The sequence below is a fragment of the Cavia porcellus genome, unplaced genomic scaffold, assembly GCF_034190915.1.
Source record: "Cavia porcellus strain 051 isolate PalLab524CR breed Dunkin Hartley unplaced genomic scaffold, mCavPor4.1 scaffold_16, whole genome shotgun sequence".
Classification (NCBI taxonomy): domain Eukaryota; kingdom Metazoa; phylum Chordata; class Mammalia; order Rodentia; family Caviidae; genus Cavia; species Cavia porcellus.
In genome coordinates, this window is record NW_026947499.1 from 40,207,813 (window position 1) to 40,225,002 (window position 17,190).

General features: G+C 38.4%; 1 protein-coding gene across 1 annotated transcript in view; it reads right to left on the bottom strand.

The window, feature by feature from the left end:
* The window catches only part of Grin2a (glutamate ionotropic receptor NMDA type subunit 2A), a 420,257-nt gene that overhangs the window by 61,114 nt on the left and 341,953 nt on the right, over positions 1–17,190 (bottom strand). Inside the window, exons 9-10 of the mRNA XM_063226505.1 lie at positions 12,555–12,680; positions 8,740–8,969 (exon numbers count right to left, since the gene is read on the bottom strand). Of these exons, the coding sequence (XP_063082575.1) occupies positions 8,740–8,969; positions 12,555–12,680 (356 nt within the window). The remainder of the gene's footprint in view (positions 1–8,739; positions 8,970–12,554; positions 12,681–17,190) is intronic.

Sequence of the window (17,190 nt, forward strand, 5' to 3'; positions counted from 1 at the left end):
GCTGGGATTGGAAGTCCCATTTGACCCAGCTATTCCACTTCTGAGCATATTCCCGGAAGAACTGAAAACATCATACCACAGTGATATATATGCACCCATGTTTATAGCAGCACAATTTGTAATAGCCAGATCTTGGAAACAACCTAAGTGTCCATCAACTGAAGAATGGATAAAAAAGTTGTGGTATTTTTATACAATGGAATACTCCTCAGATATAAAGAATGATCACATTGAAATATTTATAAATAAATGGATGAGACCATACTCATAAGTGAAATAAATCAAATCACATGTATAAATACCATATAGTTTCCCTAGTGTAAGAAATGGTAAGAGTACATAAGATTTTATGGTAATCATGGTTCCCCATTATATTGCTTTGAAATCTTGTAATATTTTCATTCACTGGTTAGAATGGTTTTATTCTGTTTTGTCTGATTTTATTATGTGTGATGGTATAAACAGCTACTTGGAAAAAAAACAAGACATTATAGCAGCCATTGCTGATTTAATATCATCTTGCTTTTAAGTTCTACTATGCTTTAATTCTTCTGTGTCCATTGGTTCTACCATATTGTGTCTTACTGGATTTTAATATGTGTGATAGTATAAACAAATTTTTAGGGAAAATGAGATATTATAGTAGCCATTGTTCATTATCAGTTATTTGATTTTGAATGTCCTGTAATACCTTCATTCTCTTTAATGGCTTTATACTATTTTGTTATGTATGATACTATTGTGTGTGAAGATATGCTCAACTATTTCAAAGAAAAGAGACATTATGGTAGCTTCTGTTGATATTCAGTTATCTTGTCGTGAAGTGCCGGGTTGCTTGCATTGTTGTGTTCTGATTTGCTTTGCTCGGTTCTCTTTTGTTTTATTGTCTTTAAAATAAAATTTTAAAAAAAATTTTAAAAACTTTTGTTGTCTGCCTGTTTTTACCACCTATCTTTACTTCTTCCATCCTATCTCAAGTGGAGAGGAAGCAGGCAATTGCAATAAGTATTATCTGAGGGATACTGAGAGCTGGATAAACAGTGTAATCTGTAGAATCAGGCTTCCTGCTTGTGTGCTAAATCAGCAGTTCTTTGGAATGCTGGTTATACAACAGGAAAAAGCCAGCTAATGGTGTCACTGCTTATGAAGCCCAATCTGTACTATCCGCCTCTTTGTAATAAATAGGTATGTATCAGAGCAGTGTGGACTCCTACAGCCCAGCCAGCTCCATTGGATACTATGAGTTCCCCCAGGCTTACCCACTGCCCCCAGACCTTCTGGTGACTGACTAGCCCAGCCCCTTGTCAGTAGACAATCCATGTAGCTCTTGGTGACTTCTTATCCAGCTCACTGCCTCAGACGCTGTCTTTTTCTGCTAGCAAGTGTTAAATAACCCTATCTCCCACAAACCCTCTCTCCAAAGAGAGCCCCCAGAAATATAACCGAAACCTAGAGACACCATCAGAGGTGCTGAGTGTGTGCTCAGATTTGCTGGTTGGAAAGCCAAACTGTCATTTACAAACTACGCCACCTTAGACAAGTCACTTGACTACACACTACACGCTACACGCGGTGGCTCTTAAAAGTACTTCCCCTTTAGGGTCACTGGGAAGAAAAAGACACTTGGAAAGTAATTGGAATAGTTCCTGGAACCAAATAGAAGCTCAAAGATAGAATTTTTATCACTTTTTCTTTTCATGATTATTGCAGGAAAAAGATAATGAAATTTGGAATTCTGAAACTAAAAATCAATGATAATTATGACTGGGACTTTTTGAAGACTTAGTTGGAGAAAACTTTGTGCCAAGTGATTAATCCTTATAACAGCCGTGCTTGGTGGCTAATCTTAGAAGCTTCATTTTACAGATTAGGAAACTGAGGCTCAACCTACTAAAAAGTAGTGGTCCAAATTCAAACCTAGACACGCTTGACCACAGCCTAAGGTCTTAATTCTATCATTCACCAGAAATTACCACTAGTGTCTCATTCCTTGGATAGAGATGGGGACCTGAAGATCAAGACATGAAGAAGATGTCCGGCATATTGATGCTAGAGCCTAAAATATGCAAAGTTCTCTCTAAGTTCCAATCCAGCATGCCTTCCACAGCATCAAGAACAATTAGAGAAGGCATTCAAGTGTGCCCAAGCCAGAGCAACCAAAAGCATCATTATTTTCTTTACACTTAGATTTCATTTCACTGTGAATTAAAATTTTGTGTTTTAAACTGTTTTCCTTGCATTAGCCATGCTGCTGCCTAATAAAGAGGCCATAACTGGATTTGGAAGAAGTAGCTGTCTATTGTCCTAATGAGATTCTCCTTCCGAAACACATTTTGCTGTGTGTGTGTGTGTGTGTGTGTGTGTGTGTGTGTGTGTGTGTGTCTGTGTCTGTGTGTGTGTGTGTCTGTGTGTCTGTCTCTGTGTGTGTATACAGCAAAATGCTCTTCACAGTCACTCAGCCCCGCAACATCCTCACTCATCACCCAAATTGAAAGCAAAGCCCAGGCTTATTTTCAGGCAGCTGCCTGCTCTGGGGAACAGTGGTAATAGCACTATTCATAAATCTCACATTTTAGCAGCCACTGCTGATCTCCAGAGACACCTAGAGACAGCCTATTTGACTAAATGCCTCCCTCTTCATTCCCCATCTGTTGCTGAGGAACGATACAGCTCTTTTAAGATTTGCTTCCTTCCTCGCCTCTGATTTGCACAGTGATAGGGACATGCCTACACTTCTCTGGCATTGATATTTCATCCCTTGCACAATATTGAGTCCAAGGTCACATTCAGAACCTTGTCCACTAGAACTAAAATTGCCAAAGTTTGAGAGTATCACTCACAATACACTTCTCCTTACCATGCTGTACACACACACACACACACACACACACACACACACACCTTTCACAAAATTCACTCTTTCTACATATGACGTACTCTCATGTTATCCCTTATGCTCTATTTTTTTTTCATGATGATAGCCCTCAAATTAATGTCATGGTTCACTAAAAGGTCGTGATCTACAGTGTGGAAAGTTAGGAGCAAGGATGGCTCATCTCTGATCTCCAGATCTACACTGAAGACACTGCACATTTCCTACAGGTATGATTTCCAGTGCAGCTTTCTCCCAGAGCATTGCGAGTACAACTAGAGAGGAACACATGGGTTTTAGCAAAGGAAGAGGCAATGCCCAGGTTCCCACCATCAGGAGGGCCATGAAGCAACATCATCACAAGGCTGAGAGTCCAGAGATCTCACAGCTTCTCTCAAGGGTGCCCTAGTTGGCTCTTAAGTGTAGGGAAGTCACAGTGAGCTGTTCATTCCCAACTTACAAAGTGCATAATGTGGGGGCGGCCCACTAAGCTCTCTGTGCCTCAGTTTCTATATCCTGTAAACTTGGATTCATTTTTGCAATAATATTCGGAAAAGCACCTGGCATCTTCTACAGTTCACATGCATCACAATACATATTACATTTTAATTACACATATATTATTCTTGGGAATCTGTCATCACTAATAGTAGCTGTAGCCAAAAAACAGAGCCAGTACCCTTCCTGTTTGGAGAACACATGACCAGCTTCTGAAATTTTTTGCCTTTCAGTATGGAGACAAGTCTGAAGGTCATCCAAGAGAATAAAATATGGCAAACATCTATAATGGAGAGGTGGAGAGGGGAAGCTAGGAAATAAATTTTTTAAGGAAATGCAGCAATTAGGAAATTTCTTCATTTTGTTATGAACTAAAAGTTACATATTTAATAAAGCTATCTGTCTTCTGTGTCTATAAATAGGGACATCTAGTAATTAGAGTATCTATTTCTAACATAGTTTTCAGGGGATGAAGTGAAGCATGTTTGATGTGACCTCAAACAGGTGTAGCTTTCAGCAGAGGATGGTTGGCTCAGGGCCCTCCCTGCCTGGGCGGAGGGACACTCAGCAGGGCAGTCACAGTGCACGGGGGCAGTATGAGTCCGTAAGAACACAACTTGGTAAGGGAAGTCCTCTAAATCTCCTCCACAGGCAGTTGCAGAAGGCCAGCTAAGTGCAACAGCATTCTAGACTCTAGAAGTGAGGAATGGTTTGAGTCAGGTGGTAATGATGATTGTGAAGAAAAACAGGGAAGAGGAGGAAGGAGATATGACAGAGGAGAATGAGAAGAGGAGGTGAAAAAGAAGAAATAACACTTATGGTAGGATCATCTATGAGATCTAATCCTCACACTGACCTTGCCAGAAAGGTGCTGCTATTGTCCCTTTATAAGAAAGTTATGTATTTGGGATCCTCATATACGGAAAGATATAGAACTATTATACGGCAAGAACAGCATTTGAATCAGGTCCATTTGATCTCAAATATGATATTCTGTGACCCCTCCCCTCATTATCTGAATCTCCATTCCAGGGATGAGTTTTCTCCATCATAATGATTCTCAATGTGTTGGTAATAGTCCCTACCAATGTCTCAAACTGGCTTTAATAATTCCTAGGGAAGTAAGTCCTATGAACTCAATAAGAATGTAATCCTACACTTACCTAAGCACACCATGGACTCTAAATGCATTTCCTTCTCGGCAAACACTAAAGGTTTGAAAGTATTGTACAGTCTGATTGTTGCACAGTTATTTATGATTGAAAACCAAACAATCACCACTGTGGGTAGTATTAAAATAAACTGAATCAATATAGATGTGTACTTTTCAAACTTTCTTGCTGTGTCTACTGTTAATCTTCTAGGAACAGTTAGCTTATTTGCTCTAAGAATCTTTCTGTTTACCTACTTGTAACCAACATTTAATTAAAAGAGATATTGGCTTGCCTTTAATGCTCTAAGCGTGGAAACTAAACTGTGTCCCGTGAGGCTATGGTATCTGTTACTGGGTGTTTCCAAGTTGGAGAAGGTCGGTTTAATTATTGGTGCTTTTAATTAGTTTTCCCATAAGTGTTATTATTTAGACCCAGAACTATGAAAAGAGGGAATTTTTTTCTTTGCTCTTGAAAATAGCAGCAAAGAGCAAAATAGATTGCTTTCTTGAAAAATTCTTTCTTGGGAACTTGGCTCCCCCCCTTGTTCCACCATGGCTTCCAGGCCCTTCTAGGAATTTCTTTTTAAAACAATGAAGTCGCATAACTATGCTTTGTATCTGCAGAGGATTTTACAGGGTAGAAGGCACATTCCCATATGCAGCTTCCTTGGATCATCTCTGTAACTCTGTCTCCCTAACTGACAGAGAAGAATAAGCAAGCATAGTGACGTGACATGACAAAGCTAGTTGTGGCAGAGAGAAAGCAGGAATCCAGCTTTCCTGACTCTGTGCAGCGCACTGGTGCCTCCTAGATGCCTCGTGTTTCAGGGCTGTCAGCCAAGGAAATGCGTGAATGTGATTAGCTAACGGTGAACTCCAGGAGAAGTCAAAAAGAGTGAGCGTGAAGACCGGGAGGTCTAGAGCAGAGAAGGAAGCCAGCCACAGTCTGATAAAAGCTAATTCTCAGCCTCTGCCTGATCCTTCAGGAAGAGTCCACTGTGCCTCTGTGGTTGTCTTGTTTTAAAAGCAAGTGGCAACCTGGGCTTTCATGATCATCACACTGGTTATAAATGACAGCAAGGACAGGCGGAGTTTAAATACAAGGGGTTGACCATTCCAGTGTCCAAAGATAATAACCCTCTGAGGATTCCTGCTATAAGTCCTTGTTTGCAAAGCATGGAAAGCTGGGGCTCGGCACAGAGGACTAGAAAAGGAATCCTAGGAGATCCAGGTGAGGGTGCTCAGCAGGTAACATACCATGCATTTATTCACTCAACCAGTAAGCTCTGAGCACCGCCTAAGGGTCAGTGAACTCTGTGAAAAGTGTATACATTTTCATTCGTGTTGATGTTATTCATCTTATCTTGAAAAGGAAAATAAAGAGTTAACTTTTTACAGTTAAAATTTCCTGTGAGTAGCCACTCCCCTGAACAAATTTGTCTTCCTGCCTCCCACCAATGCCAGATATGTAGTCTCTTTATCTAACTCACCATAGCTTGAATTCATATGTTATCTCAAGCATTTGCTTCTTACAACTCCGCATTTGCCCACACTCTGAACTTGTATGCTCTCCCTAACTTCGAGTTTGCCCGGAGTTTGAACTTACATCCTTGCAACATATATGATGTAGTTTTGCTTAGGCCAATCAGTAGTAATGTAACCAGTCAATAACTTCCAAATATTCTGCTTGTGTGCTTCCTGCTTGCTTATCCTATATAACCCCCAAACTATCAAAGATCAGAACTTGACATTTTTTCAAGGTCAGTGCCTTTTGACGTAAATAAATCTGCCTCCAAATCCTAAATGATGTTTTGATGTGTCTGTTTGCTGCTACAATCTGGGAAGAAGGGATTTAGAGGAAGAAAGGAGGTGAGAGAGAAGGAGAAGGGGATTTTTTTAAAAATCTAGCTCTATTATGTGCATGTACTAAAAACATGCACCAAAAGTAAATAAATAAGTAAATTTGGAAAAAAAGACAGTGCGTATAAAGCACTCAGGATAGTGGCTGACTGATGCAAGCTCAGCTCAACATAAATATATATATATATATATATACATAATTTGACCAAAATATACGGTAAAGGTTTACATTTTAAAATTTATTATACTAAAAGATACATTGTCAGTTATTCCTCTTAAATACTTCCTCTCACTTGGGGCAGACTTATTCTATCATTCTTGCCTCTTTCTGAAGCAGTTCTGACCGTTTTTTTCTGTCTTTACAAGATGCGATCACAAATGATGAATGTGCTGCTGAGCGCCACCCAACAGAAAGGCAGGCTTGCAGAAGTAAGTGACGTGGTGTGATTTTATCTACCTTATTCAACAGATCTGGCACCATATGACTTCCCTAAAATCTAAGTAATCATGGAAGGGAAACATTTTGAATCAATTCAGGATGTTGAAGCAGCTATAATAGCCCAACTAAAGATACTCACAAAATAAGGCTCTCAGAATTGCTTCAAAAAGTGGCAAAGGATAGGAAAGTGTGTTTGAAGTGTATGAAGGGGCATTTTGCGGGGGATAAATAATAATGTGCCTTTTACTCTAACTTTTTAAAATTTAAACATTCACTGTTTGATTAACCACACCTCATGCTTCCTCTCCCCCCGTTCCAGTTTTCATCGCCTCGGTTTTATTTCCTTTCTGACATTTATCCTTGCCTGACATTTTCTTCCTCTCTGATGTCTGAAAGTCTATTGTTTATTTCTCTGCACAAAAGTTTAAGTGTGTCAGGAGTATGAGCTCAGTCTGCCAAGCTCACTCCAGTAGCCAGGAAAAACCTCTCTGAGGGGTTAATACTTCCCCCCATACCTGAAATTCACTGTGGAGCTAATTGTCAGAAGCCTGTAAGCAAAACATTTAGACAGAGACACAGCACAAGCTAACTGAAGTAGAAAAGAACTTGGAGCATTAAAAAAAGGGTGAGGGAGCTTTGATGAGCAAGAGGAAGGGAAGGGATTGGATACAAAAGTGCTTTGTGTGCCAGAGAAATAGAGGAGCGCCTACTGCAGCCCCATGGAAGGCCCCCCGGAGAGGCCTGCTGCTCGCAGGTGCTGCTGTCAGGATGATTCCATTTGCAACCCAGCCTCTCATCATCTCTTTTGAACCTCTTTGCACCTCTTTCACACAGTGTACACCATTGGTAAGCTGTAAAGGCTTTTCAGGGGCTGATTTTCTATTCAGCACTTTGTTGATGAATGCCAAAAGAGTATATGCAAACTTATGTCAACAAGATAGGACAGGGAGGTTTTATAAAGACACAAATTATCTTCACACCCAGGAAAGAGAAAATCTCTGCTGTGCTGCAGTCTCAGCACTGCTGAGCTCAGCGAGTCGGAATTTGTTTCTTGAATTAAAATTTCCATATGAGAATGCACCCAGTTTACCTCTCTTTCGCTTTCTGTGCATTTCTGAATAGTCACTCAAGCCTCACACTTTGATTTGGTGGAGAATGGAGAGAGCAGGTGTTATCCACCCATCTTCCTGAGGGGCAAATGTGTCTAAGGAAAAGGGACCAGGGGAGGTAAGAAAAGACCTGTACCTTTCCTGTCCCTTACAGAAATCTCAGTGGAGTTGGAAGCAGGAGAAAGGGCTGGCTTAGCTGCACAGGGAGGAGCAGCCATGTGATAATTCTGTCTGAGTAGCACTTAGAGATGACTTTTGTTCATGTGGAACATGAAGTATATGAGAGACTTATCACAGAGAATCTATGACCATGAGTGTCCCTGTACCCTGAGTTTCTCCCTGCTTAGGCCCCATCCCTTCTCAGCCTCATAGTCTACTGGGAGGCATGAGCTACAGTGAGTCATACAGCATCCATTCCAGCATCCTCAGAGAGACTGAGTAAATGTGAGAAATGACCACGTGGGGGAAATTATGCTTCTAAATTAGATTCAGCATCTTTAAGACTTAGGAGAACTAAGCTTAAGTTCTGTTCCTAACTTTATTTAGAAATATTCCACTTTGAATTAAGGAAAAAATAAAGCTTCTCCCTTTGAGCTTTAGAGCTGATGAGGGATTGGAACAACAAGCACCTGAATCACTTGTTTTCTAAAGACAGCAGCTGAGGGCCAGGGATTTAACTCAGCGGCATAAGCACTAGCCTGGCAAGTACGAGGTCATGAGTTTGATCCCCAATATAAAAAAAAAAAAAGACAGCAGCTGAGATCCACACCCAGACCCCCAGACTGAGAGGAAAGCCAGATGACCTTACCTTTTTGTCACTGAGGCCAGTCACTTGGTCCACAAACTCCTCCTGGATCATGAAAGCAGCCAGATTGGCCGTGTAGCTGGCCAGGAAAATGACGGCAAAGAAGGCCCACACTGACACCATGATCTTGCTGGTTGTGCCTTTGGGGTTCTGGACAGGCACAGAGTTATTGAACACCAGGCCCCAGAGGAGCCATATAGCTTTCCCAATTGTGAAAGAAGGCCCGTGAGGTGCTGCAGAAAAGAAAGACACATTCAGCATTCTCTCAAAATGCATGCTTATGCATGTGCAATACCTACATGGTGGGTCACCTGCAGCAATAAAGGGCGCCAGAAGCTGGAATCATGTACTAATTGTGCCCTATCATAGCCCTGGAATCACAGCCATAGTTAACTTCTTTTTCTTTAAAATTAGCATCCTTCCCACTTTTCTATCTAATTATGTTTAGCCACATTTCTTAGGAAAAAAGAGAGAAAGGAAGGAAGGCAGGAAGGGAGGGAGGGAGAGAGGAAAGAAAGGAAGAAAGAGAGAAAGAAAGAAGAAAGAAAGAAAGAAAGAAAGAAAGAAAGAAAGAAAGAAAGAAAGACAGACAGACAAAGTGGTCAAGCCAAATCAGCTTTTGAATGAGAAGCAGTGTTACTACCTACCTTAAATTTGGATTTAATTTTCATTTGGGGGAACCAATCTACTTAATACATGTAAAGAAAGGCTGACAAAAATGTGGAGTTGGTGTGTATGGTAGGGTGCTGCTTCATATTCATCGAATGTGCTATCAGACAAGAGCCATGCAATTCATTGGGATTGATGTTTGATACTCAAATTTGATTGTCCCTAACAATTGTTCCTGTTCAAATTCACATGGAAAGTGTGCACAATATAAAAATTAGATCAAACTAAAATTCTCTGCAAATGGAGACATTAAGTGGAAGAACAATAGAGCTTAATTCTTCCATCACTTCACAGATGGAAGACATTTCACTACAGGGTTATGGAAAATGAACTCTAATATCACAGCACTTTTTCTTCCTCTGTGTAGTCTTACAACAGCCATGTGTCCCTTTTAAGATTCTTAAATGTTCCTTGTAGCAGACACAACTAAAGAGGCAAAGCAATATGTGAAAATTTATTGGGATGGGGCATATGCAGGCTGTAAAACACTCACATTAAGATTTTCAAGTCTTTGTTTTGCATGAGGAGAAAAAAATCAATTTATGCCCTCATTTCAACAAGCGGGAAAAAAAGGTCTTCTTTTAACAGGAGGTTAATTTTTATGTCACTTAAGTAAATGAAGATATGAAAAAATGATCTACTGAGACTTCACTTGGCAATGCAAGCAGACTGGGCAATAAATAAGTGGCAGAAGTGAATTCAGATTGATGGAAGTAATGAAATTCTGGGCATGGAGCCGAAGAAAAACAAGATTTTTGCACACTAGAGGCCCAGCCCAGGCTCCAGTATCCTTAGAATGGACGTAAGAGAATACAATAAAGTGAAGTTAGTAATTCTGTTCTCAAACGTGCCTGTTTCCTTTTTGTCTACTTTTATGATCTCCTGGCCTTATTTCCAAGAGGCTGGGCATGCTGAGAAAAAAAGAATAACTGAAATCAATCCAGTTAACTTCATAAACTACTTACTTTTATTAGAGCTGCATTGTTAATCAGAAATGATAGCGATTTGGGAATCAGAAATAGCTTGTTCCAAGGGACCTCCTCCAGCCCTGCTGGGAATTCCTGATTAGTAAACACTATTCCTGGGCACATCACTTTCTCTATAGGCACAACAGAAGGTAGCATAAAGCCATTTTGCCCAGAAGATCTAAGGAGGTATTGTTTCCTGGGAATCATCACCTGCACATGAGCAGGAGATGGGTCAACACAGTGAGAGGTCTGGAGGGTTTGCCCGTTAGATTTTCTTCTTCTTTACAATAGTCACCTTCTGCACACTTCTGCCAAGAAGAAACTACACGTGATGTTCTTCGCATCAGCTTTCCCCTCCACGGTGTGCTTCTCACATGTGTCCACTTAGTTCCATCACTGGGCATTACCCACAAGATCAGAATATCATAAACCCTTTTCCTTAGAAAACCATGGCACCTTCTTCTTCACTGGTCTCCCTGCTTCCACTGATGCTGTTCCTTCCTGTTATCTTGGCAGAGTACACAGTGACCTCTACAATTCATCACACTGCTTCCTTCCCATGGTATTTTGAAGAAAATGCTTGTTTACCATGCTCAACCGACTCTCCATCTGCCTTCATCTTATCCTGTTATCCATCTCACTCATCCACGTCTGTGTTTCTTAAACATGCCAGAATGGGTTCCACCTCCAGGCATTTGTATTCGCTGTTCCCTCTGCAGGGAATGCTTTTCCTTTTCACCCCTCAAGTCTCAGCTTAATCTAATTGCTTCTGAGCATCCTTCTCTGTTTCAACATGCTATCTAAAGCAACACCCTATCCATCTCCTCCAAATCATTCTGCTTTTCTCTGTTTCTTCTTGACATTTATTAAAATCTGTGATTATTACTCTATGTGTTTGCATGCTGCCTCCACAACTAAATTCTAAGATCCCTGAGGATGAAGAAATCTCCACCTGATTCAGCTTGTTATCTCCTACTCCAGTACAGTGCTTGGCACATGGAAACATGATATCTATACAATAATTATTCATCCAGTAAATGTGTGAACTCAAAATTATACAAACTCTGATCATAAAAACTTAAAGTTCTATTTTACACCAGTATGCTTATGTACAGGAAACTATCCCAGTTCCATTCCAATGGAAAGTCTTTAATGGCTAGTTACATTGCTCTCTTAGTGAAGGCTAAAAATCTCTCTCCTAAACACAATACAATTATTTATCACACTTCACTGTTTCAGTTGATTGGAGGTAGTTTATGTAGTATAATCTTCAGTCATAAATTGTAAAGAAGAAGTGGGCGAATTTCAATAAAACTAAGTTCCTAACAGATTCCATTGGCCTGCTGGCTATTTCCAATATAAAATCTTCAAGTGAAAATAGTATGTGCCCTATTCAGAGGTGCATTGGAGACATCAGAGTGTCCTGTCCTCTACTATAGCAAGTCATCTTTCAGCACAAAGATTTGGTTCTTGCATCTTTCTGATATCATCCAGATGGAAAATACTGTGCCTTGTGAAAAATCTACTCAAATGATTCAGTGAATTGAGAACTAACTTGTGTGGAAGCCTCGCAGTGACTTATAACAGTAAATGTCTCCCAACTTAATTTCTTATCTATTAATTATCCTTTTATCAAGTACAGTATCTGAAGGTCAGACATTATAAATGTATATCAAAACAGAACCAGTAAAGTTAATTTTAGAAAGAGAAAAATGTAACTCTTTGGGGGAAAACATTTTATAACAGTATTTATTATCAAACTAAAGCAAATATGATTCGCTAGTCTGAGGAATGTTTTTAAGCTATAGCTGATAAGCCATTCTCTTTGTATAAGCTAAAGTCAAGACTCGCCATATTACTATTTCTTTTCATAGGCATTTTGAAAACTAATTGCCAAAAATCTTCAAATTTGCTTTCTCAAGAAATATCAAGGATTTTTATCTAACAACTACTGCTTTTACTTTGTAAGAAGATTAAAGTGATCCATTTTGTTCTATCCTTTTTCCAGTTGACATGAATAACCACAGTGACCTGCCATTACAGATCATATTAATGGTCTGAAAGTGTTACTATGATGGGATACCAAGGCAAGATTGGACAATGTATTCTAAAACAGGAATCATCGTTGATGGTAAATGAAATAACATCAACTTCGAACTGTGCTTGGACAGGATTCCTTACCTTTCCCTTTGGCTAAGTTTCTGTTGTATCCAACAGGACTGAAGTATTCAAAGACAAAAACAGCTATGGCAGACACAATGAGCAGCATTACAAACATCATCACCCAGACGGAGGCGCTGAATGGTTCTGTAGGTAAACACAACAGAATGATTGAAGCAAGATCCATTAAATCCTCCAGCAAGAAGTCCATTTGCAGGCTCACCAAGAAACCCTAATTACAAACTGGTCATTCAAGAGAAGCTAGTTATTTTTTATTCTTACACTTAAATCATTCCTTATTATGCACAATATTTGAGGCCCTTCAAAAGACTGCATATATAATATGGTAAAAATAGATAAAACTATATGACAGTTTTACAAGTCAGGTCAAGGATAACAGAAACACAAAAGAATTGATAAGACCAAAGGGGAAATTCAGAATGCAAATAAACAGGCCAGAAAGTTGAATATAATTATAGAACCATCCACTGAATCAAAGGCATAGAAGAATAGAACTCAAATAGTTCATACAAGGCTTCTGCAAACAGGCAAGGTTTTTACTGTTGTTTGCTTTTTTAATTTTTATTTTTTACATACTGGTGAAATGATGTGCAAGCAGGGAGAATTACAATGATTTAGAAAGAATTATAAATCATAGGGTTGACAAGAGTGTTATAAGTCCATAATCTGCATCTATGACTCCATCTGTCCAGCTGTAGCCAGACGAGCTCTTGTTGTTTGATAAATATTTCTAATGCTAGTAAAAGGGTTAAATGCAATTGAAATCATATAAAAACATTATGTTCACATGAGAATTCAGTTAAAAAGCATAATTTAAAGAAAGACACTCTGAGAGACCGAAGCAAGAGGATCACAAGTTTGATCCCAATTTGGGCAACTAAGTGAGACCCTGACCCAAAAGCAATAATAAAAAGGACTGGATTGTAGTTCAGTGCAAAGGCCCTGGGTTCAACCCTTGGTAGAAAGATGGAGAAGGAGGGAGAAGGCAATGAAGTGGCAGATGGATTAGACAGGTGGTAATTTCTCCCCTAAATGTCATTTTTACCTATTCATTTCCATGTAATTTAGGCAATAGATGTCTTAGAAAGGCAGGTCAAGTCACAAAGTTCTGAATCTTAAACATTCTAGAAAGGTGAGAGATCTTATATAAAATAAATTAGCATTTTTATTCAACTTTGTTGAGATATAAAATTAGCCAACTGAAACCATTGTTTACAACACAGATTTACTAGATAATCAATAGAGAGCAAAATTTTAAGAATGACTATATCTCCACCTAATTGCATCACTGGGAACATCAGTAAACTTACAATTCTTTTCCTCAGAAGCAAGCATTTTCTGGGGATAAACTATAATAAGTGCAATAACTTTTCTTGAATAATAAACATTTTACTATTTTTCAATTGTATTCTGATGAAGCTAGTAATAATAATAAAAAACTAGATTGACTGCAGGCAATCTTATTGGTGTTCATCACTTTAAAACACAGCTGGAGGTCATCACAAATTCTAATTTACTGAGCTTAATATTTAACAAGAAACTAATGTGACTGAAGCTTTAACTGCATCTAATAACTCACAAACTGAAACAAATGCCCAGCAGTGGAATTTTTTGATAGTGCAAATATGTTAAAAAGCAAAGGTAACAACACAACTTAACACAAAATGAGCTCCAAAAAATCAATTAGATGGAAACTGAAATTTATCTTAGTTAAATTTAGCTTGAGTAATAAACAATATTACGTCCCTCAAATCATGAGTTTGGTAATGAGGTGTATCCAGAAAAGAGGGTAAGTAAATTAACAATTGGAATGTTAAGAACTATTTAGTATTCAAGAATAGAGATGTTAATGTGATTCTTTGAGTCAGGTACAGGAATAGCATAGTGTTTCTCACCAGAGTGGGATCACTGTGACCAAGATATGTGTGTGCACATGTAAAGCACTTGGTACCAGGCCTTGCACACTGCATGATTACAATACAATAAATGAAAATACTGTTCAATGTCATCATTGAAGCCAGAAATGGTGAGCGCAGTGTGTGACCCATGGTACTGTAAAAGTACCATAATTTAATACAGAAATGTTTATTAATCTGATAACTTTCATTTTTCTGTATGCTGTGATAACATTATAAGAAATAAACGGGGATACTGTTGAATTCTTCTGAAAGAAACAATCCATAACTGCAGTAGACTTCAGTAGGCCCACACATCTTGTCGCTAATATACTGATCAGAAAATCGGATGGAAGTTGATCAAGCAACTAACCGATCCCAGACATGTTTTAACTTGGAATTGACAATCTTTGTCCCCTGACTTGTGATCATGATAGAGAGATCAAAGCATTCTGCTGCAGTATTCTGGTTCTAGTAGCTCGAATATATAAGTGTCTAGAAGACTGCTGTTTTCAGCACTACCCATGCATACCACAGGCACAATACACAGCGAAGAAAAAACATTAGGACGTTAGCAATGTCTGTAATGTCTAAAGATTGATCAAGAAATATTCTAAAATTGGTATGGATTATATGTCTGAAAAAGATTCAACATTTGTCTATGTAAAAGTTTCAATCCAGGAGACTCCAGATCAGCATTTCTTGAGATCAAAGAATCCAATCTGCTTGAAAAGTCTTTAGAATAAACTAGATGAGAATCCTGCAAGAGATGTCATCTCTGTCCTTGAATAAGCCACTGGTTACAGTTTTTACACAAGAGCTTGTGGCATTACCTGCAAATGTTTCCAGTGTAAGTTAATGGGGTTTGCGGAGGACAGAGAATAGGAAATAATGAAGAGCAATGCAATCAGATTCTGAATGTTTTGGCTCTTCCAGATGACTGAGCTAGTGAATGGAAAAATGTAGCTTAGCATGGTTCATTATGACTTTCAAAACCTCAAGATAATGACTGTAAATAAGGGGTGCACAGTCAATTGAATAGGGATGTAATTTAGTGACTTGGAAAAATATTAAATCTACTGCATAAAAACAGCTTTGAAAATAGTCTCTTCAGACTATAATTTATGTTATTTTATTTTTAAAGATATAGTAGAAAGAGCACGGGGGGTTCCTAAATTTAACAAAATGCTTGACTTTTTAATAGAAATGTTCTACAGATGCAGGTAAGACAAAAAATTAGTTTTTTGTCTGGGTTGAAGCCAGATTTATTATCAGTGACCCATTTTTATGAGACAATCCAAGAGATATTTTTCTCTCTGATTGAACTGGGGAAAAAGTTCTCTCTAGCTCACTAAGAAGACATAGGGACACATTCTGAAAAATTTTTTTATAAGCTCACTTCTTCCATCATTTTTTTATATCCCAGGGCAAGGCAACTCCATCAAAGAGTCTGATGGGCAATGGGGCAAATATGACTAATGGTGATTTAAGAGTGAATATTCATCTAATAATTAAGACTCTATACATGTCAATATCAGTTAGTTGCATTTTTCCTTGTACAATGAGGTTCCCTTATTGAGTTACTGGCATACATACATATGTCAGACAAAAGGGACAAAAGGAAGATACTTGAAGTATGCATTCATCAAGCACCATCTTGCTACAGCAAAAGTTACCAAAAAAAGCAATGAGCGCAAGACCAATCCAGTGAGTAGCAGGGATTTCAACAGCTTACTCGGATTATCAAAAATGAAAATAGTAAATCCGCATGCCTCTGAGAGTAAGGCAGTATCCTGAAATCCTGTTAGTCAACATTTCACTCAAGAGCAAGAAGCATGAAAGTTTCACTGGATGCTAACGTAACAGGTAAATAAAGATGTTGGAAAAATAAGACTATGGGCTTGGAGTGTGTGCGTCCACAAGTTGGGTAAAATGAGCAATTTTCTTTAATAAACATCTTAGTGTCTGGGGAAAATGTGAGAAATTCAGTTAGCCTTCACAAAATTGTTTTCTCTCTCTGATGCAGTTTTCTCTAAAGAATAAAGATCATTTTAATCTCCCCAAATTTAGCATAAACCCATGTATACAGGTATGCCAAGGAGGAGTTAATTTGAATTCCACGATCTTCAATAAAGTAATTACTGAAAATACTCAATAGTTGACACAACACTTTAAAGAAAAAATTAATAGTGCTTGGACATTTCAAGAAATTTTGACTATCCTACCCAGGCAACATAATGTACATACAGTTACAGTGCTGAAAACAACAACTAAAAAAAACCATAGAGAATACAACTTTATCTTACTTTAGAAAAAAACATTTATGGGAACATAAAAATTTATGAAATGTTTACAAGAAGAGTCAAATGGATTTTCTGTTCTACAAGTTTTTTGGCTCAAAAAAATAGCCATATTTAAAATATGATCCTCTTAATTTAAAATCAGTGTACATTCTTCAAATCATTCGTTGGTATTTTGCTTATCAGAGTACTGTCATAAATCACTGTGTAGTCATTATTATTTTCCCTCTCACACTAGCAAATGAATGAGTACCATCCTAGTTTGAGATATGTGGGGATGCTGAGTAAAGGTTTATCGGTTGATTTAAATCAACACAGGTTTATTTATTTTTTAAATGTTTTCAAGGCTCTCAGCAAAGCATCTATTAATTTACATTCTATAAAGTTAAGACAGATATCTGAAAATAGGATAGTACTTTTATCAGCAGAAGATTCCAAGAT